This window comes from Papaver somniferum, unplaced genomic scaffold, assembly GCF_003573695.1.
Source record: "Papaver somniferum cultivar HN1 unplaced genomic scaffold, ASM357369v1 unplaced-scaffold_137, whole genome shotgun sequence".
In the NCBI taxonomy this organism is placed as follows: Eukaryota; Viridiplantae; Streptophyta; class Magnoliopsida; order Ranunculales; family Papaveraceae; genus Papaver; species Papaver somniferum.
Window position 1 is genome coordinate 14,975,469 of NW_020622934.1, and position 27,692 is coordinate 15,003,160.

A 27,692-nucleotide genomic window follows, 5' to 3' on the forward strand; every position below is an offset into this window, starting at 1 on the left:
AATTCTAAGTTATTTGGAAGATGATTTTTGTAGTATTAATTTTTATGGTTTTATATATTGCAAATTGTTATGAAATATGTTGTTTACGTCCGTGAACCTTGACTATCCCATATTTGTTTAACAATTAACACTATTATATGTCGGTATGGAAGTATTGATAAAAGATAGTATGAACTTTTGACTACAAAAGTTAATCCTATTATGTCATTATGCAAATATTGATAGAAGATAGGATGAGCTTTTATTTACAAAGATTAAGTCTATTATATGTCATTGTGCAATTAGTGATGAAAAATAGAATGAATCTTTGATGTGAATCTTTGATCCACATCTTTGTGCATGTACTGCGTTGCTCTGTAAGTTCTTTTATGTTTAGCATGGCCAATTGAATTGATCATTTTCCTTGTGGTTAATTCAATTGAGGTTTTTGGATACAAATTCATATTCTTATGTGATTTGTTAATATCCCAAGAAATCCTTCTTTTCTTGTAAAAGTAAGGTCGCTCTTTTTGTTCTTTCAGGAATGACATTTTATGGGGGGGAGTTCTTAATTGAACTTGTGCTTAATTGCCAAATCTTTATGGAGAGTGGGGCTGTGGAATATTGTAGGAGTTATCTTGTATCTTTATAAAATCCTTGATAAATACACTAAGTGTCGACTATGTGAAATCATCGAAACAAGTTGGTATGTTGTTCTCTTTTGGTCATGAAGTATCGCTATGAAAATTTCATGAGGATCTCACTAGTTTTCGTACCTTTGACAATTTATATTGACCAAAGGGGGGAGAATTAATGTGTAGCTCACACTACAAATACATATGGTTTACGGATCATTATGTAAGGGGGAGTGATTTTCATTGACTAAGGGGGAGTGATACATATCACCATAGTATGGCTGTCAAAGTTGTGATATAATTGAACTTGATGTTGTGTAATAATACTATGACACTGTATAACAATGATTGTGAGAAACTGTTTTCTCATGTTATAGCTACGGATCTTCAACAACTATGATGCTGAGTTGAACACATTTGGAATCATTGGAGTACTTGGAAGTGACGAAGATTTCGAGTAATGTTGAAGAACCAAGGAGATCAAGCATTTGGATGATAAGCTACAAAGTTTATTTATTTTGTAATCCATATGTATTGATAGTTTTGTCACTAAAATTGACAAAGGGGGAGATTGTTAGAGCACTGCTCGGTCGAACTCGTAAGTGTTTCTATCTCAAGCTTGTTTATCAATGTTAGTGATCAAAACTATGAGTCTTGATTTCTAGTCTACTTATAGTAATTTTTCTGAATAGGATAGATTGTGTAGTTGAGCATTAGACTTCACAGCGTTCATCAATTGAAGACGAAGAACTACTAAGAAGAGCTTGTGGAACTTCATCAACAAAAGGTATGTGGAGACTAAAACTCATCTATCACTTGGAAAGTCTATTTTTACTCCATCTCCTATATTGAGACAAAAGTCGTATAACCATATAGTATTCGATTATATACATTTGAAATTTCGAGCTGAGTTTAACTCGCTTTCATATTTATCGAAATATGTGTTGGTAAGCTTTCGCTTCAACCAAGTTCGTCTTATATTCTTGACGAAAGTCAAAAGATGATCATGTGAAAATCGCCGAGTAACATCTTACATGGTTTCTGTGATACCATCATTTGGCGTAGACTTGGAATGTTTCGTTATGATTATTTCAATAACTTGAACATTGCTTTGATGCTAATAGTGTGTGAAAACGGCTATTTTCATCCTCTAAGAAAGTTTCAATGATTGAAATAGAGTTGAGAACTATTGTATTATGAACATAGTATGCATTCTTGCATGTATGTGATCCATGACCAGAACTACAGTATGCATACCCGTATGCGTACTTGTGGTTGTGGAATTCCGGGTACCAAGTACACATACCGTTACGCGTACTTGCGTAAGGTATAGGTCCAGGAATTTCTGCTGGGTTTTGGAAGTGTACTAAGGTATGCGTACCTGTTCGCATACTGGCGAACCCTAACTAATACCGGCTACTTAGGTATGCATACGTGGTTAGAATTCTAAAATCGGTTAATACATTTATATATTAAGGAATGCATTCTTTGCAATCCTTGGCTATAATGATCATGAATTGACTCGAGTGAATCAAACTGATTTTGCTTCAATTGTGTTCTTGTATACTTCTATGAGAATATAGCAATTGAACAACTCTTTAACTAGTTTCATTTGAGTCATTTGAACTATTTATGGTTAAGATGAATAAGGTTGATATGAGAGTGTTCATATAGCTAACCTCGATTAACTACTGTTGAGCCAACATGGTGTACACGTTTAGGTACGGTTACTTAAACCTAAATGAAGGTACATTTATTTGTGTATAAAAAGCTAAGTTCGATCTAACGGTTGAATAATATTAGCTTGAATTTAATCAGGTCTTCATCTAACAGTGAATATTGAATGTTTTGTTACCAAGGGATCTTAGATTGCAAACCTTGATTTGAAAACTATATAAGGGAGAACTCTAGCAACTGGGAAACCGAATTCCCACACCTCATGTGTGATACTAGTTGTGACTAGAGTCGATTCTCCTTTAACCTTAGGTTTTTCACTAAAACCCTGTAGGTTAACGACTTGAAGACTTCATTGGGATTGTGAAGCCAGGCCCAACTATTTTCTCTGTAGTTGCGTGTTCTGATCTTTCCATGTTCTATCGTATTGAGTATTATCTTCTCTAATATTTTCTCAAGATTGATCTCCGATAGGCAAGATAAAAAGTGATCACAAACATCTTCGTCTCATCGTTTGTGATTCCAAAATATCTTGTTTCGCTACCATACGATTAAGATTATTATGAGGTGACTGATAATACTAGGATGTTCTTCGGGAATATAAGTCTGGTTTATCAATTGGTTCATGTGCACCTGGATTTATCAAAAGACGGAACAAAACTCGTAGGTATCTCTACGGGAGACAGATTTATCTATTCCAATAGACTTTTCTGTGTGAGACAGATTTGTTTATTAAGTCTTCGACTTTGGATCGTAGCAACTCTTGGTTCTGGGTGAGATCAGCTAAGGGAATCAAAAGCGTAGAATCCTGCTGGGGTTCAGAGACGTAAAGACCTCAACTGTACCTTGATCAGTGTGAGATTGATTAGGGCTCAACTACATTCCAGTCCGAAGTTCATTGGTAGTAGGCTAGTGTCTGTAGCGGCTTAATACAGTGTGGTGTTCAAAGCTGGACTAGGTCCCGGAGTTTTTTCTGTATTTGTGGTTTTCCTTATTAACAAAATTCTGGTGTCTGTGTTATTTCTTTTCCGCATTATATTTTGTTATATAATAGAAATATCATATGTTGCGCATTAAGATCAATCAATTAGATAATCCAATCTTTGGTTGTTGATATAAATTGATTGGCACTTGAACATTGGTCTTTGGTAGCCTTCAAGTTATTTCTCGTATCCAACCGGGCTCGCAAATTCCTATTTGCTGACTGCGGATTGAATTAAGGAATTGAGATACAAACTCTTTGATATACTTTTCTCTAGATTGAGTCTGACTGTCTAGTTGATTTTCTTGAAAGTATATTGGAGTTTGTCTAATCAGATTTCCGAACGAAATATTGGGTGTGGTTGTTAGACCCCCGCTTTTTTACTACTAACTCCATGATGGACTAATTTCCTAGCTTTCCTAGGTTTAGTCTCGACCAATAGGGTTCGAGATATTGCGCAGGCCGCAAAAACCTAATTTTTCTAAATCGGTTAGGTTAAAAAAATGAATTTTGTGAGCTGACACAAAATTAATCAAATTTGATGAATTCTGTGTGTTGACACAAAATTACTAATTTTATTCTCATAGAGCAGCTGATAATATTTTTCAATGATGTTGTAGTAATAAGTTCGTTGAGACTTGTGAAAGCAAAAGATTTTAGACTTATAAAACTTTAAAATAGAAAACTTATTGCAAAATTGATTTCAAGATATTAAAAGTAACCAAGACACTAGATTCCACTATTACACATGAATGAACGATACCAAATATGTTTCAAAACTCTAACTATCCTTTAAGTCCTTTATTTCTTAATTCACACATAATCAAACATATTCCCAAATATTAATTGTATTCCCTAAGAATAGACTATCAATCAATTAAACAAAGTATAATCTATCTAATTGAATCACAAGTAATTAGAAAATTATGTGAACATTTAGAACTCCGAAAAAGCGGTGATTGAATGAATTATAAACTGTAAATTAGAGAAAATAAAATTGTTACCAATCATTCATGCATAGATAGCTTCATCCATTGCCTTGGTTGCGCGAGAATTAGCTCATCATCATGGAAACACGCTCAAAATTCATTTTTATTGCCCAAAGGGTGTTTACAAAGATGAAATGGGAGAAACAATGATAAAACAATGATTTTCTTTTCTCTCTCAAAACTCTCTTCAAATGTGCTCTCTAGCTCTCTATTTATACATACAAATACACATCACTCAAATATATTTTCCATAACTCCAAAATCTTCTTCTTTTTAATTAAAAATATCTTCAGGATTTTTCCTTCTCTTTATTCTATATAATTCTTTACTAAACCCATATCTTCTTTAATTCGCAGAATAAAATCCAAGATAAAATCTTCTAAGGATATCTTTCTTGTTTAATACAAGATAACTTCATTTTTCTTCAAAACTTCATGTTTGTAAGGCAAGAAGATATTCTTATCTTAAAGATAATAAATCCTTTACCGTTGAAACCAAATTTCCCGCCAATTTTTTCTTTTCAAATCAGGGAAGAAGATGGAGCCCCCTTAACCAGTAATGGGGTGCGATTAGCAGTTGGTTCCATGGGGTGCCCCTTATCCAAAACTGAGAGTCCGAATAACATGTGTCCTCCGGGTGCCTATACCAACTTTTCGAGCCGAATATTCCAAAAATGTTTATTTTCCAAAAATACCTACAAACACATAAAACACCATAATAAGTAGAAAATCGAGTACCAACAATACTGAAAATTGAGGACAATTTGGTCACAAAAATGTGTTTATCAGCAGCGCAGTTTGCGTGCTTCCGAGTGAGTACTTTCATGCGGATCTTAATCCTAACATTTCGGGAAATTCATGCTACTCAGCTGCGAGCGAATATTAATCGTCATGTCATGTCAACATTAAAAGTTCATCTAGGGAACATATCATAGGAAAAAATACTCGGCAAGCCATTCATTAGTGAATAATGCAGGCGGGAGATTAATAAAATTTACAGAATATCTAGGATTTTTGCAACCAACATTATTCTTAAGTAAATTTCATATATAAGAATACTGAATTGCTCAATACATATGTAAGTAAGGAGGCATAGGAACTCGTCACTTTTAAATGGCTCAATTTCTTTGCAGAACGACGGCACATTAAATACAGGGTTTTACAATTTTAGCCCTGAACTAAAAACCACCATCAACATTAAGTCCCCTGCTTAGTACGTAACATTGACATAGTTGCGGGGTAAGCACTAGATGGTGACAGATGAAAATTCATGAGAAGAGTAGACATACGTTACCAGGAGAGAAGCCGGCCTGGTCTTTGAGCAGGACATGTTTGGTGAAGCATCGAGATAAGTAGCAATCGTCATTTTTAACATGTGCCAATTAGTTCTAGGTAGATGAGCACATACTCGGTTGATATCCCGCATCCAAATCATGTATACACGACAGGTAGAGAGTCATTTCCTTTCCCGAATCTTGTAGATTTGTTGAATATAAAACGAAGCACTTAGGTCCTTCTTCTCACACCGATCATCAAAAAATTGTACTTTTCTCCTTTCTTCCATTGACTGGTAAGTACTTAATTTTTTTTATCGTCTTCCGTGTTGGTTGTAGACATAACCGCGCTCTTATGTTTTCTGAAGTATATGATGGGAACCCCTGATTATTCCTCTAACTCTCCAGAAAAGAATTTTGAAATCGACGAATCCATGACCGTAGTCGAAGAGGTATTGGCTAAAATAGATCATCGTTTCATTAAGCTGGACAAGCTATACAGGGTATGTCCCTTTCTCATTTGAGCATCGTCCGAGAGCGCATTCAATCTTTCCTGGCTTCGGTCAGCATGGAGGAAAAGTGGAGACGCGATGAAGCATCTTAGCCAACGAGTGCCAGAGCGGAAAGATTTGCTGCTTGATTGAAGTGATGGAGGGTAGAGCATAAACTTGCGGATAAATATGAATACCCTATTCATGATGACGTCATAATTCTCGACTCTAATATGGACGAACCACATCGTGAAGAACATTCTCAAGAGGCTGTTGAAGCAGTTTCTGGAAAGAATATTGAAGCAGCTTTTGAAGAGGATGCCGAAGCAGCTTCTGAAGAGGATGTTGAAGCAGTCCCTGAAGAAGGCGTTGGAGCATCTTTTGGAGAGGATGTTGAAGAAATCCCTGGCGTCAATCTCGGTGTCAATGCCAACAATTAGATTTTTTTCACTTTATGATTTTTTTTTGTAGATGATTATCTTTTTCATAGCTTGTAGATGCTTCTTTGATATTCAATAATTTTGCTTCATATGGTTGTAGCCAAAACTTCTTTGAATAATAATTCTTAGATCACGTTGCTCCCATGATTCTTAGATTTCCAGTTGGATGAGTGAAAACTCCACTATTAAAGAATCTGAATTCCTCGAGAAGTCTCATAATATTTCGAAATCGTTGATGTAACACTCTTCTTTGGTAGGGTTATGGTAGAACCTCTGCACGCAATACTCATCCTTTGAATGTCATGTCAGCACCTTGCTTATGCGATTCAATCCCTTCCCAATTTATTGAGGCGATACGGCAGACAGTTAGATGGTACATGAGGGACATTGGTCGATAAGACTGGGAGAACCGTGCTTTCTCTTCATGAGAATACATATCTCTTATACAACGCTATCTAACACATGTAACTATAATAATGGAAACTCTAAGTAGAGGAAACAACAATAGTGGTTGAGGATTCGGCCGCAAACCTGTAACTTTCGTTCGATATTCTCCTTGCAGATCACGTGTGTTGTTTGGTGGGTTCGATACATCAACTAAGTATGCAGAGTCGTATTCCCAAATATGTAGAAGAAGAATGGACACATTACCACAACCAATACATCCAAAAGTCGTTCTTCGTTGTGTGATGAGGCTTTATCTCCAATTGATGACATGTATAATGTGATTGGACGCACCGTTTTGAAGAAGTAGTTTCAAACTGGGGAGTATATCAATCGAACAGTGCTCTAACAAACATTTATATTTCTACTGAATTTTCTTATGTAATTCCATTGTTAAGGTCTATTACCACTTGGTAAGGCCCATACATACAGGACAAAATTATTTTTGATCTAGCATTTATGCTAAGTTCATAGTTAATGACATTATGGTTACGATTAAGAATCTTGAGACCCATTCCATCTTTCCAAGGAAGACATAAACCTCCAGCTAATCCTATGGGATTAAAAGTTCTGAAATTTGGGTAATTTAAATGTCTTATTAGATAGGATATTTTCTTAAAATGTGACATTAGTTTCATATAATAAACAAAGACACTAAGTCTCATCTTAAGACAAATACATTGGATTTCGAATGTAGATAAGAACAATGAAAATTTCTGAGAACGGTAAAATCAGGCAGAATTTGGGAAAATTTAAAATTAGGGTAAAATTTTAGGGTTATAAAAATTACCATAAAATTAGCAGGCCCCCTTGTTAATTTTGTGCAATCAGGCCTCCATATTGATTAACTGAGTTATCAAATATTTTCTCTCTCCTATAATTGTGCTCGAAATGCCTATGGAGATCCATAAGATTCATGTTATCATCAGTTCCATTATCTTCAAATGTCATTTAATCATTCTGGAAGATTGGGTTGCTATGGGTATTCAGAATAGAAGGAATAGTGGGATTATGATTATAGTAGTTTTGAGTTTCATCCTCTCTGGATCTCTTGTTCTTCCGCATATCACCTTCATTAGAACAATTATTCTCTGGATACTGCTCTTTTCCGGATGTAGTTGTATTCGATACCATATCTGAATTACTATCTACATATGTATCAAGGATATAAGCAGCCAAAAAGGCTTTCCCTTCTTCAGTTTGACTATAGTCTCACCCATTTCCTTCATCTTATGCTCCTGAGCAAGCCTTTTAAAATTTCCTTCTACATGTTCTACCAAAAAACACTCCTTACGTATTTCATATGGTTGCATATCGAAATGGTATATTAACCAAACTTTTCTTCCTACTGCAGTATCAAGCCATCCTCCTCTTCTTGGTGGTTCTTTGGCTTAACATACACATAAACCATGTTAGTTACATGACCTCTTGGTGTTTTCTTTTTCCCTTCTGGAAAAACTCTTTTACCTATATCCTTACAGATATCATTAACAAGCTTTTCGTTTAGAATAATTTGATTAATATTCCTAAGTCTCACACACCAGACTTGGGTCTCAAACTTGTGATTTTCAAGAGCAACATTTGAATTATATTTTTTAATACAAAGGAGATATCTTAACATTGTCCATGGTAAATATGAGACAACACTATCATATGCAGCTTACCTTTCAAATCTAAAAACAAACAGATTGACTCTCTTTGATATAATTTCATACCTCTTATATCCCTTCCATATGAGATTTACCTCCTTCTTAACCTCTTTATGTTTTAGTGTGTCTTTGCATATAATCTTACCCAGTAAGATATAAGTCCATTCTTCAGCTGCATCTTTCACAACATGTACAGAAGTGATTGTTCTCCTAATGGTTTTTGGGGAGCTTGCACCAATTGATGTTGATTGCGTTCTCAGAGACATCATATCCATTTTTTTGATGTTGTTTATTACGCTTGATGGATTTGAGTTGTATAGGCCAATACTCGGTCAGTTATAAAGATTAAGAATTTTAGATTTTGGTTTAATGAGAGGATATCTTATTGGGTTATAAAAGGTTTGAAGATAAGCAGGATTATTTTGTTCTCAATAATATAGGAATCAGTAGCTGTCAAGCTTGAATACCAGTATGAAGGTTTTGACTAAATTTTGAATTTTGAAAGGGAGGGACCTATTTCTGTTGCTGAAATTACGTTATCTTTGAATCAACGATTTGACCAGGTTAACCCATCGATTCTTATTAATATGTTGAAGATTAAACATCATGAAGAAATTGATGAAATGGCAAGGATAGATAAGACCTTGGATGTGATGACAATATATTGGTATGAGATACCAGAAATAAAAAACGACTTTTTGAGAGCACAATTATGTTGTAGGTACAATACGGCTCCTAGAAAACAAGCACTAATACGATAACTCAAGGGATAAGCTTCTGGGTATTTCATCGCGACTGGAGATTATACAAAAATCAACTAGGAGATCTTCCAAAAATGAATTAAAATTCCATTAGCACTTAAAAACTATAGTAAATAGAAACATATATTTTAAATTCATATACGTTGATAAGCAAGTAAAACATCATATTTCTTCTACAAGCCAGTCCAAGATTAAACCACTAAATGAAACATAACATGACTACAAAATAAATCAAATTAAACAGATTTAATCTAGAATAGTTAAGATCATAGTGTTAGAGCATTGCTTAGTTGAACTCGCAAGCGTTGCAATCTCAAGCTTGTTTATCAAGTTTAGTTGTCAAAGCTATAAGTCTTGATTTCTAGTTTACTTATAGCTATGTCTCAGATTAGGATAGAATGTGTAATTGAGCTTTAGAGTTCACGGCATCCATAGATTGAAGACGAAGATCTACTAAGGGGATCTTGGAGGAACTTCATAAACAAAAGATATGTGGAAACTTGAACTCATCTATCACTCAGAAATCTATTATATTCTATCTCCTATTGAGACAAAGTCGTATAGCTATATAGACTTTTACACTATACACATTTGATATTTCGAGCTGAGTTTAACTCACTTATTATCTTTCTCGAAATATGTGTATGGAAAGATTTTTTCTTTAACTATGTTCATCATCATGTGAAAATCACCTTGTAACATCTTACATGATTTGTGTGAGACGGTCATTTGATGTAGACTCGGAATTTTTCGTATTGATCATTCAATCATTTGAAAATTTCTTATAAGCTAATAGTTTGTGTGAGACAACTAATGTCGTCTTCTAAGAATGTTTCAATGATTGAAATGGGAGTTCAGAACAATTAACCATTGTCTGGATATAACACAGTATGCATACCCGTATGCAAATTGTTGTAAGAATGATTCAGGTCCGGGAACCAAGTATGCATACCCGTATGCGAACGGTTTTAACTGTTAAAGTCCGGGAAATAATTTTGCATACCTTTTGCAAACCGTTTCACTTGAATTCGGTCCGGGACGACAATATGCGTACCCGTTTGCGAACTGTCGGAAAAGATCAAAGTCTGAACTTAAGTTTGCGTACCCGTTTGCAAACTTATGTAGTTAAGTTCTAAAATCGGTTAAGTATGATTTCATACTCATGAACAAACACATTTATAAATTAAGGAATGCAATCTTTGCAAACCGTGGCTAAAATGTTCATGAACTGATTCTTTTAATCAATCCGATTTTGCTTCAATTGTGTCTTGTATACTTCTATAAGAATATAAACAATTAAACAACTCTATGAGTAACCCAATTAGATTTATTTGATTATCATTTGATCTAGAAGTGTTAAGATGAATATGGTTAACATAAAAGTGTTCATGTGGCTAACTTCGGTTAAATGTTATTAAGCCAACTCAATATACACGTTTATGTATGGTTACCCATATCTAAATGAAAGTATATTTCATGTTTGTGTAACAAGCTAAGACCATCTAACGGTGGTAAGATATTAGCTTGAATCTTACATCAGGTTTCATCCAACGGTGAATATTGATTGTTTTGTTACAAAGTTAGCAAACCCTGATTTGAAGACTATATAAGGAGAACTCTAGCAACAGGGAAACCTAATCCCCACACCTCTTGTGTGATACTAGTTGCGACTAGAGTCGATTCCTTTAACCTAGGGTTTTCCTAAACCATTATAGGTTAACAACTTGAATACTTCATTGGGATTCTGAAGCCAGACCCAACTATTTTCTCTGTAGTTGTGTGTTTTGATCTTACTTGTTCTATCGTATTGGGTACTATCTTCTTTAATATTTGCTCTAGATTTATCTCCGACAGGTAAGATATGAAAAGTAATCACAAAGCTCTTCGTCTCATTCTTTGTGATTCCACAATAACTTGTTCTACTACCATATAGTTAAGTTATTGTGATGTGATTGATATTTCTAAGTTATTCTTCAGGAATATATGACCGGATTATCAATTGGTTCCTGTTCACTTTGATTTATCAAAATACGAAACAAAAACTTCGTAGGTATTTCTGTGGTAGACAGATTTATCTATCAGAATAAAATTTTATGTGGGAGAAAAGTCTATTCTGATAGATAAATCTGTCTCCCACATAAATTCCTATGAAGTTTTTGTTCCTTCTTTTGATAAATCAAGGTGAACAGGAACCAATTGATAATCCAGTCTTATATTCCCGAAGAACAGCCTAGAAATATCAATCACCTCACAATAACTTAACAATATGGTAGTAGAACAATTTATTGTGGAATCACAAATAATGAGACGAAGAGATTTGTGGTTATTTTTTATATCTTACCTATCGGAGATAAATCTCGAGTAAATCTTAGAGAAGATAGTACTCAATACGATATAACAAGTAAGACCAGAACATGCAACTACAGAGAAAATAGTTGGGTCTGGCTTCAGAATCCCGAGGAAGTCTTTAAGTCGTTAACCTATAATGGTTTGAGGAAAAACCTACGCTAAAGGAAAATCGACTCTAATCGCAACTAGTATCACACATGAGGTATGGGGATTAGGTTTTCCAGTTGCTAGAGTTATCCCTTATATGGTCTTCAAATCAGGGTTTGGTAACTTTGTGACAAAACAATCAATATTCACCGTTGGATGAAACCTGATTGAAGATTCAATCTAATATCTTTCCACCATTAGATGGTCTTAGCTTGTTACACACAAATAAAATATACTTTCATTTAGATATGGGTAACTGTACCTAAACGTGTATATTGAGTTGGCTCAATAACAGTTAAGCGAAGTTAACCATATGAACACTTTTGTGTTAACCATGTTCATCTTAACGCTTCTAGATCAAATGATAATCAAATGAATCTAATTGTGTTACTCATAGAGTTGTTCAATTTTTGATATTCTCATAGAAGTATACAAGACACAATTGAAGCAATATCGGATGATTCAAAAGAATCAGTTCATGAACATTTTAGCCACGGTTTGCAACGATTCCATTCCTTAATTTATAAATATATTTGTTCATGAGTATGAAATCATACTTAACCGATTTCAGAACTTAACCACATAAGTTTGCAAACGGGTACGCAAACTTAAGTTCCGGACTTTGATCTTTTCCGACAGTTCGCAAACGGGTACGCATACTGTCGTTCCGGACCGAACTCAGGTGAAACAGTTCGCAAACGGGTACGCCAACTTAGTTCCCGAACTTTAAAAGTTAAAACCGTTCGCATACGGGTATGCATACTTGGTTCCCGGACCTGAATCATTCTACAACTGTTTGCATACGAGTATGCATATTGTGTTATATCCAAACAATGGTTAATTGTTCTAAACTCGTATTTCAATCATTGAAAACATTCTTAGAAGATGACAATAGCTGTCTCACACAAACTATTAGCTTATAAGCAATTTTCAAGAGATCGAATGATCAATACGAAACATTCCGAGTCTACATAAAATGAATGTCTCACACAAATCATGTAAGATATTACCAGGATATTTTCACCTGATGATCTTTTGACTTTCGTCAAGTGTAATGATGAAAATAGTTAAAGCATAAAGCTTTCCAACACATATTCGAGAAAGATATAAGCGAGTTAAATACAGCTCGAAATATCAAATGTGTATAATGTAAAAGTCTATATAGCTATACGACTTAGTATTAATAGGAGATAGAATAGAATAGAATTTTGAGTGATAGTTGAGTTCAAGTCTCCACATAAATTTTGTTGATGAAGTTCCTCCAAGCTCCCCTTAATAGATCTTCGTCTTCAATCGTTGAACGCCATGAAGTCTAAACCTCAACTACACATTCTATCCTAATCTGAGACATAACTATAAGTAGACTAGAAATCAAGACTTATAGTTTTGACACCTAAACTTGACAAACAAGTTTGAGATAGCAACGCTTGCGAGTTCGACCGAGCAGTGCTCTAACATGAAGTAGGCACTAAAGTTTTCACTACAAACGTAACCCAACATACACTATTTCCAATTAGAATAATTTTCAGCAAGAACCACAGCTTTCTCAATGAAAACAGGTTCAATGAGAGTGGAGGGAAGGTTTTTAGGTAGAATAAGTTTTTTAGCCATTTGAGAGGAAAGGTTATGAATAGTAGTAGCGATGCGAATATCATTAGAAGAATTGGATGACTCCATATAAATAAAGCTCAAGATATTCAAATCTAAGAAGAGATTAGGATATGTTGAATTAGGATTGGGTGTGGAAGTTATATATATGTATCTGGAGAAGACAGTGCCATGAGATGGTAAAGTTAAGAGTAGAAAATTGACATGACATATAAATATCCGGAACCAAGGTGACATTAGACTATATTGGAGACTGAACCTTAAAAATGGAAATGTTGAGTGGTTGAATATAGTGTTTGTTGATAAAAATGGGAATGGATTGGTGAAAGATTCAGATGGGATTTGTTTTGGGGGAGCTCAGTAACAGTGATATTGGGCAGATTATCAGTAGTACTGTATGGCCCGTGATATCTTGGTAGCGAGGATCATCTTTTGTCACATGCAACTGTTATAGGTAGTAGAATATGACAATTCTAATAATGGTAGACTTTTTAAAGGGTTGCATGACGTGTACCACGTGCAAAAGAACATCATCCAAATAGATATTAGAGTCATTAGTAATCTTGTTTCTTCCTACAGAGGAAAACAAATGAAATTGGATACGTACAAGGGTGATAATGGTAGCTGGGGTATATTGATAAGTGGTATGAGATAACCCATGGGAAAGAGGAAATAGTTTTGAAATAAAGGATGGGGTAATTGATGTGACGTATTTATAAGGTTTAGGTTAGAATCACAATTAAGCCTAACATGGTTCAGAATAGGTTTAGGTAGAGTGGCATTGGCTTTGATCAAGGGAAAAATGTAGGTTAGGTTATTCAAGTATCTACACAAAGTAATCCAAGTGCCAATGGTGCCTTCCAACAGGTGTTGCATTATTTGGACCTGCATAAAATCAAAGATAATAATTAACATCCGAGGAACCAAGTCCAGGTTTGGTGGCATACCAATGCCCCTCATAATGGTGGAACTGAAGGGACTAGGGTTTAAGAGAAGGTGAGAAAGAGGAAAATGAGGCGTTGGGTTGGAGAGGGTGTAATTAAAACAGAAGTGAGGATTAGATGGAATTGATTACGAGTGATAATTTCCAAAGCGTCATGATGGTTCTGAACGTCGCGTATAGAGTGTTGAATAGGCGTGCATGGTCTAGAGACATGACCCTTAACCAAAGACCATAGATGGTTATTAATGTTATTGATTAGGGAAAGAGGAGAGATTAGAGAGAAATAAACAGAAAATGTTTAAACCAGAAAAAGGTTTAGAGAAAGAATATAAATAAACCAGAAAAGGAAAGAGGAGATATTAGAGAGAAATAAACAGAAAATGGCAAACAATGGAGATGTAGTTCCAGAAACATCACCCCCATTTGAGAATTATAATCATGAAAAAGACATATCGTTTTAATTGAGTGATCAAGAACTCGAGAAATTGAGAAATGAGATATATATTGAGATGGATAGGCGACAAAGAGAGGCAGCGAAGAAGAAAATTTTAAAGGAAACTGTTGTAGAATTTGTTGCATGAGGGGAGAAGAGATTAACCAGAGTAGCACGCAAAATAGAGGAAAGACTTGATCGGAAGCAGTGGAAGATGTATGGCAGTGCAACTGAAAGTGATTCAGAAGCATCAAAAGGGGGGTATGAATTTCATGTTGAGGAGATAGAGTCAGGTGAGAAAGATTCAAATGCAGATGAAGATGAGAGACGTTTAACAAGGTATTAATGAAAGGAAACTGTATGAGTGGTATGAGAATAAAAAGTTGAATCATGCAATCTTCGCTAGAACCATGCATGAAGGTGAATCAACTGATGATGAGAAAGAAGAGATGTTGGAGGATGAAATAGACGAGGATGTTGAGGAGAATGAGAGCAATACTGATGATACAAGCGATTTTGAGGATGTAACTCCTGCACCATCTGGAAGTGATTACAGTAACTTCTATGAAGAAGAAGACTGGGAAAGCTACAATGAGGATAATTAAAACAATCTTCTTCTGGGATGTCAATAGGATTAAAGGTTAAAAGCTTTGAAAAAAGCTTGAAAATGATCAACAAATTTTTCTTAAGAAAATCTTGTTGATGTCTGCTTCTTGTCTTCTTTATTTTAGTGGTGTTGGTATTGATCCTTACTTTGTAAAGTTTATGTCGTCCGGTTAAGGTAGTATGTGTTGTCAGATTTTGTTATTGATAAAAATTGATGGCAGCAGGTAAGTTTAGTTTTTTTTTAATACGCTTTTTTTTTGTATGTAATGTTGAGAGCAATGACTCTCAGTAAAAAACTTATGATTTGTACTCTTGTTTTCCGTTTGAAGTTTATGAAGAAATTTATGAACACTTGGTGCTTTCGTAGAACTTTGAATATTGAATGAATAACTCATAAAGATGGCGTAAAAGTAACTAGAAGTTTGATTGTGGATGAATTTAGCAAGGTTAATGATAACTAGGAAGAAGTAATGGAGATTGATTATGGCTTGATGGTGAAGATGAAGAACACAGTGTAGCTTCATCTAGGGTCCGCACCAAATTCAGAGACTTTGAAAAATGGTAACGTCATGTTCATTTATCAGAGCTCTCCAACTGGCTATAAAAATTACACATAATCCTGTAAAGCTTATCTAAGAAGTACATTCTCAAATTAAATCACAAAGCATGTTACTGAATCCAAAACTTTCAATCATAAGAACTACAAAAAAAAAATTATTCTAATAAATGATTTAGTATGGTTAGTATAGTCAAGTTTTAAGGGCACTGAAAAGATCAAAATTTAGTATGGTCAAGTTTTAAGGGCACTGAAAAGTAAAAAGTTTAGTAAGCAGAATCGATCAATAAAAATTTACTATTAAAAACACAACAAAAAAAGAAGGGAATTTTGATAAAGTGACCCACTTTTGAATTAGGGTAAGTAAAGTGCCCCCGTTTTTTTGCACTTTTCTAAAGTGCCCCGTTTTTTTGCACTTTTCTAAAGTGCCCCGTTTTTTTCTTTCAAATAACGCTTTCCATCCAGTTAAATGCAAGGTGGCAGTTAACTCACCTATTAAAAAGTCATATTTATCCCTGAACTATGACCTGAACCCTGAACCATGAACCCTGAACCTTTACCCATGAACCATGAACCCTAAACCCCTTACCCTGAACCTTGAACTATGAATCCTAAATCCCTAACCTGAACCCTGAATCCATGAACCGGGCTCGACTAACCTGAAAAAATGAAATAGAAGATAAACGTGACAAGTAAAGGGTAAATAAGTAAAAATTTAGATGGAAAAATTAACAACGGGAGCAGTTTTGAAAAGTTAAAAAAAAAACGGGTACAACTTATTAAATCGGAAATTGAGAGTGGGGCAGCTTATCAAAATTCCCCAAAAAAAATCACTTAAAGAAGGAACTGACAGGAGTGAAGGATGGGATTATAGATCAATCAAACAATCTTCTTAGATAGTATTAGATTAGGTGACCAATAATTTTTGATGATTAAGGTTATCAAATGAAAAGAATCTTAACCGGTGATTAATTTTATTTCATATAAAATGTTAAGGCTGGAGGGGTTGGTAGAGTAAACCGACTCTAGATTTGCTTCTCATAATCCGAACGGTTCCTGGAGCCAAAGTAAACCAAATGAAAGGGTTTTCTTTTTCAAGCAACTACTACCTCCACATGGTATTTACTATTTGCAATAAGTTTGCACTTATTTTCTATGCATTTATAGTTGAGCGGCTAATTTAGACGCTTACAATCTTTGACGCGGTAGTAGACGAATTTAGTTGGTTCAAGTCTACAAGTTAGGAATAAAAGAAAAGGGCAGGCATATAGAAAAGTGGAAGTTGGTGTAATCATTGAGACAGCAGTGTCACATGGTATAATTCCTTATCTTTCATTAAAATCCAGCAAAAATTTAGACAAAACAAGAATAAAAAAGAAGAAAAAGTTTTTGAGTTCTCAGTTTTATACCAAGTTTTTCTTTCTTTCTCTCTACTCTGAAAGTTTCTTCATCTCTTATTACTACACAACAACCCACCCTTTGTCACTGTATAGCCGGCTTTCTGTTCATCAGCTTTTGAAGTAAGTATATCACTTGTTCTCTATCAGATCTATCTCAGATTAATTCTCCAAGTGCCTAAGAACACAGCTTTAAAGTTTCTTCTCAGTTTCATCTACATATATTCATCTTTGAATCATATTATTTGGGGTTTCTTTTGCCATCAAAAGTGAGAAACAAAAGATATGAACAACCCCCCCACACTTTGAATTCATGGGGTTTTGCTCAAAATTTACTCTTTAGTGATTGGCTACATGTTGTCATACTCTGTTAGTGCTTGATTTGTGCTATGATCTTGTTAGGCCTGAGTAGTGTATACGCAAAATTGAAGGGATTTGTATAATTCTGACAGGGAGCTTGGATTTTCAAGACAAGTAAGTTAAAATGGGTTGCTTTGGTTGTTGCGGGGAAGAGGAATTCCATAAAGCTTCTGACGGTGAAGCTCCTTTCATGGCGAATAACGCAACACGTAAGTTTCTATTACTAGGATCGTAATTAAGCATAAATGATTCAATTTGCCTCGTGCTTATTTAGTCTAGGTTGTCAGGATTGTAAAAATCATGCTTGTCTGAGCAAATTTTATCAAAGCACAACCCTGTGTTTGCATATGTCCTGGATGTTTTACTAGTTAGTGTCATGTCTTGAGAGGTCCTAAAGTTTTATCTGGGGTTGTGACACAAAGGAAAACTTTTATGCAGATAATAATGGAAGTCACCGTACCACAGGCCCTGCACGTATAGATGCTCCTGCTGTAAAAGTTCAGCCAATTGAAGTTCCCTCAGTTTCAGTAGATGAACTCAAGGATGTGACTGATAACTTCGGGACAAAGTCTTTAATTGGAGAGGGTTCATATGGGAGAGTATATTATGGAGTTTTGAGGAGTGGGAGGGCTGCAGCAATAAAAAAATTAGATGCTAGTACGCAACCAGACCAAGAACTTTTGGCACAGGTTTGTTTTCAGCATATATCGAGCCATTGCAATGTATTTCGTTATATCTAGTGTTCGGGCTTATATTGACTAATCCATGTATGACTTGGCAGATTTCCATGGTATCCAGGCTGAAACATGACCATGTTGTTGAGCTCGTAGGTTATTCTGTCGATGCAAGTCTCCGTGTCCTTGCATATGAATTTGCTACTATGGGATCTCTTCACGATATTCTACATGGTAAGTAAAAATGTTAAGAGTTGATTATAATTCGTAGATAGGAAGTAAGTTTCACTTACTGGACAACGGAGATAATGTTATGTGCACTGTTGTAGGAAGGAAAGGTGTCAAAGGAGCACAACCAGGTCCAGTTCTATCTTGGGCACAACGAGTAAAAATTGCTGTAGGCGCAGCGAAGGGGCTTGAGTACTTACACGAGAAGGCGCAACCTCACATCATCCATCGTGATATTAAGTCTAGCAATGTGCTACTTTTTGACGACCATGTTGCTAAAATTGCTGATTTCGATCTGTCAAATCAAGCTCCTGACATGGCAGCACGTCTTCATTCGACGCGTGTTCTGGGAACCTTTGGTTATCATGCCCCAGAGTAAGCTATTATTCTTGTAAAAATCTTGGCAGCATGCTACCTACTTGGAATAAGGATCTTATTGTTTCCGATTGTGTGGATGACAGGTATGCAATGACTGGACAGCTTAGTTCCAAGAGTGATGTTTACAGCTATGGGGTAGTACTACTGGAGCTCTTGACTGGTCGTAAACCTGTTGATCATACATTACCAAGAGGGCAACAGAGTCTTGTAACATGGGTATGTATTTCTTTAGTTTATCTTGCACAGCATTTCTCATGTAGGGAACAACTCTTACTTACTTTTAGATTAAAACTCTTGGAACCAACATTTCCCCCTCATTCACATGCTGATATGTAAGTCGTTAATGTTTCAGGCCACACCAAGACTTAGTGAAGACAAGGTTAAACAATGTGTTGACCAAAGACTAGGGGGAGATTACCCCCCAAAAGCAGTTGCAAAGGTAAATTTTGAGCTTCATTTATTTCCCAGTTCTTCTTCTAAACACATATATAAAGCCAAAATGTCTTCTCAGGTTTTCTAATAATGTCGCTATTTTTTCTTTCTGTTGACACAGATGGCTGCAGTAGCTGCTTTGTGCGTGCAATACGAATCTGATTTTAGGCCTAACATGAGCATTGTTGTCAAAGCTCTCCAGCCATTGTTAAATGCTAGAACTGGACAGCTTGGTGATGCACCAAGCTTGTGAATCATCTCCTTCTTTGACTTATTGTTTGTCACACATTATATATTAATGAATTTTTTCCTATAGCAGTAGGGTGTGGCTATAGATTGTATACAATCACCCCCCATAGGCTTCCATTAATAAGAAACGTCTCATTGGTTTGGCTTTTTTGCTATATAATCTATTCATTTTTATTAACATGTAAGTAGTAGCAAACTGTTCTTGCCAATTTTACTTGAAAGGGAAAAAAAAAAGGAAATCGATGGACCAAACATATTTACTTGCGAGTTAGAAGCAGTTGACCAAGGCTTGTTAACGAAAATGGACATCACAGTTGAAACAACATTTAGAGCAGACACAGAAGAATAGGCATGAATCAACTTTAGATGATAGCGAGTCTGTGACGTAGTTAATCGCTTAATACAAGACAAAATTTTACTTTGCTATAACATATGAAAGCCCCCTTACTAATTCAAACAAACAGACAACAATAATCATTTTCGTGGGAACAAGTTTTGAGTTTTTTTTTTCCATCAACAAATCCTCCTACAATGAAACTAACTGTACACACAACAATCATCCCTCAGGGTTCGTAGAAGCCCAAATTTGTAAATATTTTTCCGCTTAAATCTTTGTCAGCTCCCTTAAATGTTTGTAAACGTACTCAATCGTTCGTTTAACTATACAGGGTAGTTTCTTCTGCTCTCTGCCCTTGAATCTGGATTGTCACTTTTGTCTGTGTCTGAGTTCTCCTTTAGTGATTCAGTGTCTATGCTCTCAGTCTGACTCTTTCGCCGCCTTCGACCCTGACATGATACACAAGTAAATCAAGAGTTAAAAAGACGGTAAGTTATCCCAGAGGAAGGCATGGTCTTCTGCTCCAAATACAAGGTGATATCAGCTGTAATGGTTTCGTGGTGGCATGCGACATTTTTGTTAATGCCTTCTAGTATGGCGTAGGGTCTGGGTCATTATTCTAAAGTGAGTTTGTTGTTTGAAGGTGAGATCAGAATACAAACCTCTCTAGGGATAGGATATTCCTCCGATTCAAGCATACGGACAACTTGGCTCATCTTGGGTCTCTTTTGCGAGTCTGGGTCAACACACCTCAAAGCTGTCAAAAGAGCTCGTTTCAAGGCTCTTGTTGACGGCTTTCTCTCTATGTTTGGGTCCACGACTTCCTCCGAGCGCCGACTGCCTACCATCATCTTGAGCCAGTCGACCAGATTTACCTAAAGCACCAAAAAGAACTTTAAAATTTGAGGCAGCTGACAATTTACGCTGAATATAGAAGATTGAGTAAATCAAAATGCTGACAACTTAATCTCAGAGTCAGAGAAGACTACATCCACCACTTAACGTTTCAACTTAGTTACAAATAGGAGTACTATTGTCCAATCTAACTGCATAGAGGTGTGGCACACTGAATCATATATCATGGATCTATTGACAGTAGCAAAAACTCATTAAAACTTTCAGCGAATACTCGTACTTCCAATGATGCCAAAAATATAATTCATGCATACCTCATTGGCAGCACGTCCATAATCTACAGGATCTCTTCCAGTGATTGCCTCCAACACAAGAACCCCAAAGCTATACACGTCACTTTTTTCATTCAAAAGGCCTGTATTTGCATACTCCGGAGCAACATATCTGAATAAATTAAAACAAGTCAGTAATGCTTAACCCCACCTTGGATATCTTCACAATTTCTTGGAGGTGTGAAAATATCCACAGTAAACCAAGGAAAGAAAGAGGATTAAGCAAGCGAAGTCGTATGATGCTCTAAGAAAGAAGAGTTACCCAAAGGTTCCCATAACTCGAGTGGTGATATGACTTGTCCCAGCACCTAATAACTTGGCCAGACCGAAGTCAGAAACCTTGGCATTGAAGTCATCATCAATTAATATATTGCTGGACTTTATATCTCGATGTATCACCTTCGGTTCAATAGCCTCGTGCAAGTAAGCTAGTCTGCAAGTAAAAAGATATATATATTCACATAAGATAGTCTACGGAATATACAATATGGGGATACAGCTGGATTTCACAAATACTAAACTTACGCCTTGGCTGTGCCTTGTAGAACCTTCATCCGGGCCTCCCAAGTAAGATATCCATGCTGAAGCATACCTCCATGAAGCCATTGCTCTAGGTTCCCATTGTTTACATACTCATAAACTAGCATCCTGACCAAACAGATGTAAAATGTGAGAAAACGATATTTTCAGAACAAAGTACTAAAAACAGGTGTCAGAGAAGCTTGTACCTGTGAGTTCCTTCGACACAGTAACCTAAAAGCCGCACTAAATTTTTATGGCGCACATGACCAATAGCCTCAACCTCCACACCAAATTCCTTCTCAGCTTGGCCACTGTAGAAAATCATTCATATTACATTAAACATTGAGAGAGATAGGTATGACAAGAATTTTCATTTGGGAAACATCTCGTTCAGAAACAAAAATAAATGAAGTCCCGACATTCCAATATTCATGAAACTTACAGATTGTTGAGTAGCTTCTTAACACCTACAGGGGTCCCATTTATCAGTTGACCGCGATAGACAACACCATATCCCCCCTCCCCAAGGATATTTTCCTTTGAAAAGCGGTCAGTTGCAAGTTCCAGGTCCCTCAATGTGAACCAGTGTCCCCAACCAAGATGAGAAAACTCTGGTAAGCCACTTAGTGGTGAAGGAGCCGTTGCGTTATAACACGCAGAATTCCTATGAACAGAAAAGGTCCCAGACCCGTAGTCCCCTGATTGAGAACCAACAAGTTCTTTCTCTGCAAGGTGAAAAGAGTCCGATTGACTACCGTTATCCCCATTTTTAACACCCAAATGAACAAGAAGTGTATCAGATTCTTTATCTCCGCATTTTCCATTACCAGCTTCATGTATCCTTACTTGGTCAATTCTTACTTCTTTGATTTCCTTTGAAATTGTAGGAATACTAACAGGAAGCTTATCAGAAGCTCTTTTTGATTTCTTCTTTGAAGTAGCACATAGCGAGAGCACTGTGAGAATCGCTACAATGAATACTCCCACAACTATTCCAATTAAAACCCAAACTTTCAGGCCAAAGACATCCGTTTTCTTAGACAATTCAGCATTGAGATTTATCGCCATTGCTCCTGATACCTACAAAACTGCACAACAGAAAATCAAAACACAAGAGAACATTTAATCCTACAACAAAATTATTTCTTCCCCTGTCATTCACTTAAATGTCAATATGTAAACATACTTGTAGCGTAGAACAGCACTAGCCAACTAACTAAGCTATAAGCAACGATAGCCTAACAGTACATGCCTCTCAAGTAAGCTTCTAAAGAGCTCAGGTGCTAATACCCACACCTGAGCTCCAAATTCATCTACACCATGATTTACCAATACAAAAAAAAACAAAGTATCAACACCTTATACAATGTGAATGATGGATATTAAATCAAGTCAAATCAAGAACAAGAAAATGCAAGAACAGACTAGTTCTCTAATTGTATCAAGAGTTGCACATACCTGAAGTTCCTTGTGGGGAATCCAAACTTTTTCAGATCTCTGATCTAAGAATCTCAAAAACAGCTAAAGTTGGAAAAAACCCAAACCCCCAAATGAATGCCATTATGAATAAGAAAGAACCAAAATTGAGAAATTTGATAAATTCCTTTGAAGGGTTTCTTGTATGGATAAAAGGGTGTCTGAATCTAAGCTCAGATAGAGCTTTCTGACACCCTAGCTGATATCTGGTTGTATTGAAAACTCTACCACCCCTAACTCTAACCCTAAATGACAATGACAATAATAATAATAATAATTGTTTAGATGATGCTGTTGATGTAAGGTTTAGTAAAGAGTACAGCAGGGACATGAGAATTCTGTAGAAGAAGAAGAAGAGATGGAGTTATCAAAATGGTAGGTGATGTGTGTTTAGAAACAGTAAAGGAGAAGCATTTAGAAATGGAAGGTTTTTTTTCAAGTATATTTGGATTCAATTTTTGGATTTCTTTAAATGGGGGTCTTGATTGAAGATGATTGATTATCAGTTATTATTGTTTATATATTAATTAAATATTTAACAAACAGACACCAACGCCATTACAAAAGATTCTTTAAAGTTGTATATGCACAGTGAATTTTCTTTCACTTTTATATTTTGGTCAAACATCAATTTGATATTTGGGACAGGGAGGCTGATCTCAGACCAAAATGTTTTTCTTTTTTTTTTTTACCTCGCCAGAGTTTACTGTCCTACGTTAAAGATGACAGTTTAGACAAGAGTCCGTAATCCGTATGCACAAGTAAAAACTGAAAACTTTATCTTTGGGCGGGATAGATTCACTGCTGCATAAGGTCGTCAGCACAACAGATCATCGCCCAGCCCTAATCTTTTCAATGCTTCAAGAAAGAAAAATGCTTCGGTGTTAGATTGTGTTGTTATGGTTGCTGGAAATATTACTTGGGATGTTGGTCTTCCAAGAAGACTTAATTCTAATCTTAGCACTGAAATGGATTGGATGCAGGCAGAGTTAAGAAATGTGACTCTCAATTCAGCTGCAGATGATGAGCTACATTGGTCCCTTAACAGCAAGAAGTTTTTCACTGTCAAGTCAACCTATGATAGCCTTGCAAACCAGGATATTGCAATTCCAGTTCATGACATTTTCAAGTTCATCTGGCAGTTAAAAGTTCCTCCAAAAATAGGGTTCTTCTTAGGGCTGCACAACGGGTAGGGTGGGTAGGATATGGCCTATTTCGCCACCCTACCCGCTGACTGGCGGGTAAGAAATTTTTTACCCGCCACCCTACTCGCCACTAAACGGATAAGGTCCTACCCGACCCATTAATTGGCGGGTCGGGTAGGATAGGGTGGCGGGTATAACCGTTTTTTTTTTCTTTTTTAGTTTTCTATATTCTGGATTTTCTGGTTACTAGTTACTACCTTGACTGTGTATATAAAAAATGCTTCCCAAAAAACAAAAATGAAATCTTGCAACAACACAACAAATAAGAGCCATCCTATCTAAATATGTACCCAATGGTACTGCCAATCTAACTAGGGAAAAATGAACAAACAAAAGCATCATGCCTTCACAGTGGTTACACTTCTCCCATTTAATACCATCTTCATCAAAACTCGTCGTAAAATGCCCCCATACCCAAGATGTCTTCTTCCGCTTCTTACTTTCTCTGACCTCAAGTTGAGAAGATGGTGGAGGTGGAGGTGGCGAAGATGCAACAGTACTGGCCCTTCGTTAGAGAGGAGAAGTATGAAGAGATGAAACGAAAATGAATTTAGTTTTTAGGTTGAGTTGATTAATAAAAAACCAACGGAAAAGATGATCAATAATAGAAAGATCAAGGGCTACTAACGGCTGTTAGATAAATAGGCGGGTAGGGTAGGATAATTTCGAGCTTTACCCGTCACCCTACCCATCTAACGGCGGTTAAGAAAATCTTTACCCGTTACCCTACCCGTCAAATAGTGGGTAGGATAGGATACGGTTAAAACACTGGCGGGTAGGATAGGATTGGCGGATATGAGTAGAGTATGTGCACCCCTAGTTCTTCCTATGGACTATAGCTCATTCACTTTTTCCTACAAGAGATATGCTGAGAAGAAGAGGTATTGAAATGCCTCAAACCTGTGTGTTCTGTTCTGAAAATGAGACTATAGTCCATTTGTTCACTCACTTTGTGTTTGCGAAGAAGATTTGGACTTATTTCATTGAAAAGCTTAGGTGGTTTTTCACTTTAACTCTAGATGCGGTAACTCTTCTTTTCTCTTGGACTTTACCTCAAGATGATAAGGTTCAAACACAAATATGGAGTATTATTCCAGCTGCAATACTTTGGTGCATTTGGAACGAGCGCAACAACTGAATTTTTAATAGGAAGCAAAATTCAGACAAGGCAGTGATTGGCAAAGCTCAATATGAGATGTTCCGTTGGTGTTTAGTTTTCAAAGTATGTCAGGATCTCAATTATTCTGATGTTATTGATAATTGGCCAAGGGCATTTCTTAATCCTCCTTAAGTCGTTTTAGTGTTTGCTCTTCGATTTTAGAAGTGATTGTTGTTCTTATTTTTTCTATTTTTTTCTCGTTAGAGGGATAGCATGTTATTCCGTTGCTTTTCTTTCTTTCGGGTAGTCCAATCCTTTTATACCCTCGCTTTTTTGATCAATATATTTTTCTTTACCGGAAAAAAAAACTGATCATCGTCCAACATTTCTTTTCCCGGTGCAATTCCATCATAATTGTTAAAAGCGGATACCAGGATTAGTAGGGGTATTGTTTGAGTAATTCAATAAGTTTTTACCTTTTGTCTTATATTGAATGGTATTTCCTTGCTAGAATTGGCATTAGCCTATAATAATTATGCAGTTACATATATAATTATAATTCAGACACATGTTTTTTTTCTTTTAAAAAATAAAAAAATAATTTTAAAAAGAAAAAGTAATTCGAAAAATACTTTGTATACACGTTATCTTTACACTAAAACCCATATATAGTATTTGTCAGCCACTCACCGAGTTACACATTGTTTTCATGTACATGCATTTTCCAAGTTTCATCATTTCCAGAAAAAAAAGGTTAAAAATCAAATTTTCGTATAAGACTTTAGTGTATATGTAGAAAAGTCGACTAAAACTAGAGTATAATTAACAACAGTCACACTTCCTAGTTTTGGTTCACAAATTGGTCACGATGTTACAAACTATTTGCAATATAGTCACTAGACCATTAACTGAAGAGCTATGTCACCGTACAAAGTTAAGTCAGACAACAGAATTACCCAATTTCCTTTCAACAAAGTCAATTAAAGGGTGTTGGTGGTGGTAGTGGTGGTGCTGCTACTATTTATGATGAAGTGGTGGTGGTGGTGGTGCTACTGGTGTTTGTGATGAAGTGATGGTGGTGGTCCAACTGTTACTGGTGATATATAAAATGTTCAGGATCGTTACATGGCATCGGAACTTCAGCTCACTTTCAGGATCGTTACATCACATTCTCTCAAAGGGTTCACTTCTTCCTCAATTGAATATAGCCACCACCACCACCACCACCACTTCGTCACCATCACCTCAACAACTGAGAAGGGATATTTATGATAAAATTCAGGTTGTTTTTTCCAAAACTGTTAAAGCGGATGAAAAAATACCGTTTTGTAACACTAATTATAGGTGTGATGATTTTGTGAACCCAATTAAGGGAAGGTGACCATTCTGTAAAACGCCCTTAAAACTATAAGGTGTGTCTTGGATATTCAGATTCTAGATGCATATGATCCATTTGCATTATGTTACTGCATCATTTAAATCTCAATTCTTTGCCTAGAAAGTATTTAAATCGAAGATTAGTTCTTGGTAAATACATGGTCTGCGAATATAAGAAACCCAAAATATTAGCCAATTTCGAAAGGATTGACATGCCAAAATTAGTCTTAGTAATTTTATTCTAAAAGTTTATACCGAAATTCTAGCTTGTCGTCTTGGCGGAGTTCTAGGAAGATCGGTTTCCGAGGAACAAGTTGGTTTTGATGAAGCACAGGAATATCCATGAGAATATCATCCTTATACCTGAGATAGCTAATGAGCTTGGGTCGAAGAAAAAGTTTGGTAATGTTGGGTTGAAAACTTGACATAACTTAGGCATATGATGTCGGTAATTATCAGTTCATCATTGCAGTTTTCTAGATATATTTTTTTCCTAAGAATTAGTGTACTTGGCTTATTAATATTCTCCAATCCGCATAAACTTATACTTTGGTTGATGGGAGCCCTGAGGGTTTTTCCGGGTCAACACAAGGTGATCCCTTGTCATCTTTGATCTTTGTTCTCATAGAAGATATCCCAAGTCGCATTATTATTAAAGTTAAACTTTATGATTACTCGACGAAGTATCTTCTACACTCATCTCTTATTTTGTTGAAGATGGAGATACAAAGAGTAATTCTGAGGCCAGTGGTTGAAATATAACTAAAGGAGTTATTGTGTTTTGGGGTCGTATAGTATTGGCACGGGGGGTT

At 36.0% G+C, this 27,692-nt stretch overlaps 3 protein-coding genes across 5 annotated transcripts; 2 read left to right on the plus strand and 1 right to left on the minus strand.

Moving 5' to 3' along the window:
* The first annotated feature begins 15,011 nt into the window (after positions 1 to 15,011).
* On the plus strand, positions 15,012 to 15,402 carry LOC113334610 (guanine nucleotide-binding protein-like 3 homolog). Its single transcript, XM_026580826.1, has 2 exons — positions 15,012 to 15,136; positions 15,204 to 15,402. Exons 1-2 carry the CDS (start codon positions 15,012 to 15,014, stop codon positions 15,400 to 15,402), a joined length of 324 nt encoding a protein of 107 aa, XP_026436611.1.
* Positions 15,403 to 17,317: 1,915 nt separating this feature from the next.
* Positions 17,318 to 19,857, plus strand: LOC113334899 (pto-interacting protein 1-like). The gene is made up of 8 exons (XM_026581122.1): positions 17,318 to 17,479; positions 17,809 to 17,925; positions 18,155 to 18,405; positions 18,498 to 18,624; positions 18,720 to 18,993; positions 19,080 to 19,212; positions 19,349 to 19,435; positions 19,550 to 19,857. Exons 2-8 carry the CDS (start codon positions 17,841 to 17,843, stop codon positions 19,679 to 19,681), a joined length of 1,089 nt encoding a protein of 362 aa, XP_026436907.1. The 5' UTR covers positions 17,318 to 17,479; positions 17,809 to 17,840; the 3' UTR covers positions 19,682 to 19,857.
* Positions 19,858 to 20,023: 166 nt separating this feature from the next.
* On the minus strand, positions 20,024 to 23,657 carry LOC113334897 (probable receptor-like protein kinase At5g18500). Of its 3 annotated transcripts, none has more exons than XM_026581120.1 (8): positions 23,182 to 23,649; positions 22,166 to 22,811; positions 21,930 to 22,034; positions 21,727 to 21,849; positions 21,464 to 21,634; positions 21,184 to 21,313; positions 20,677 to 20,889; positions 20,024 to 20,463 (listed from the first exon to the last, which is right to left on the minus strand). In XM_026581120.1, exons 2-8 carry the CDS (start codon positions 22,789 to 22,791, stop codon positions 20,338 to 20,340), a joined length of 1,494 nt encoding a protein of 497 aa, XP_026436905.1. In that variant the 5' UTR covers positions 22,792 to 22,811; positions 23,182 to 23,649; the 3' UTR covers positions 20,024 to 20,337. The 3 variants fall into 3 exon arrangements, with proteins under 3 accessions (XP_026436905.1, XP_026436904.1, XP_026436906.1); XM_026581119.1 differs by having other exon boundaries at positions 20,064 to 20,463; positions 22,166 to 22,803; positions 23,182 to 23,651; XM_026581121.1 differs by lacking the exons at positions 20,024 to 20,463; positions 20,677 to 20,889; positions 21,184 to 21,313 and having other exon boundaries at positions 21,460 to 21,634; positions 23,182 to 23,657.
* Between the last annotated feature and the right edge of the window lie 4,035 nt (positions 23,658 to 27,692).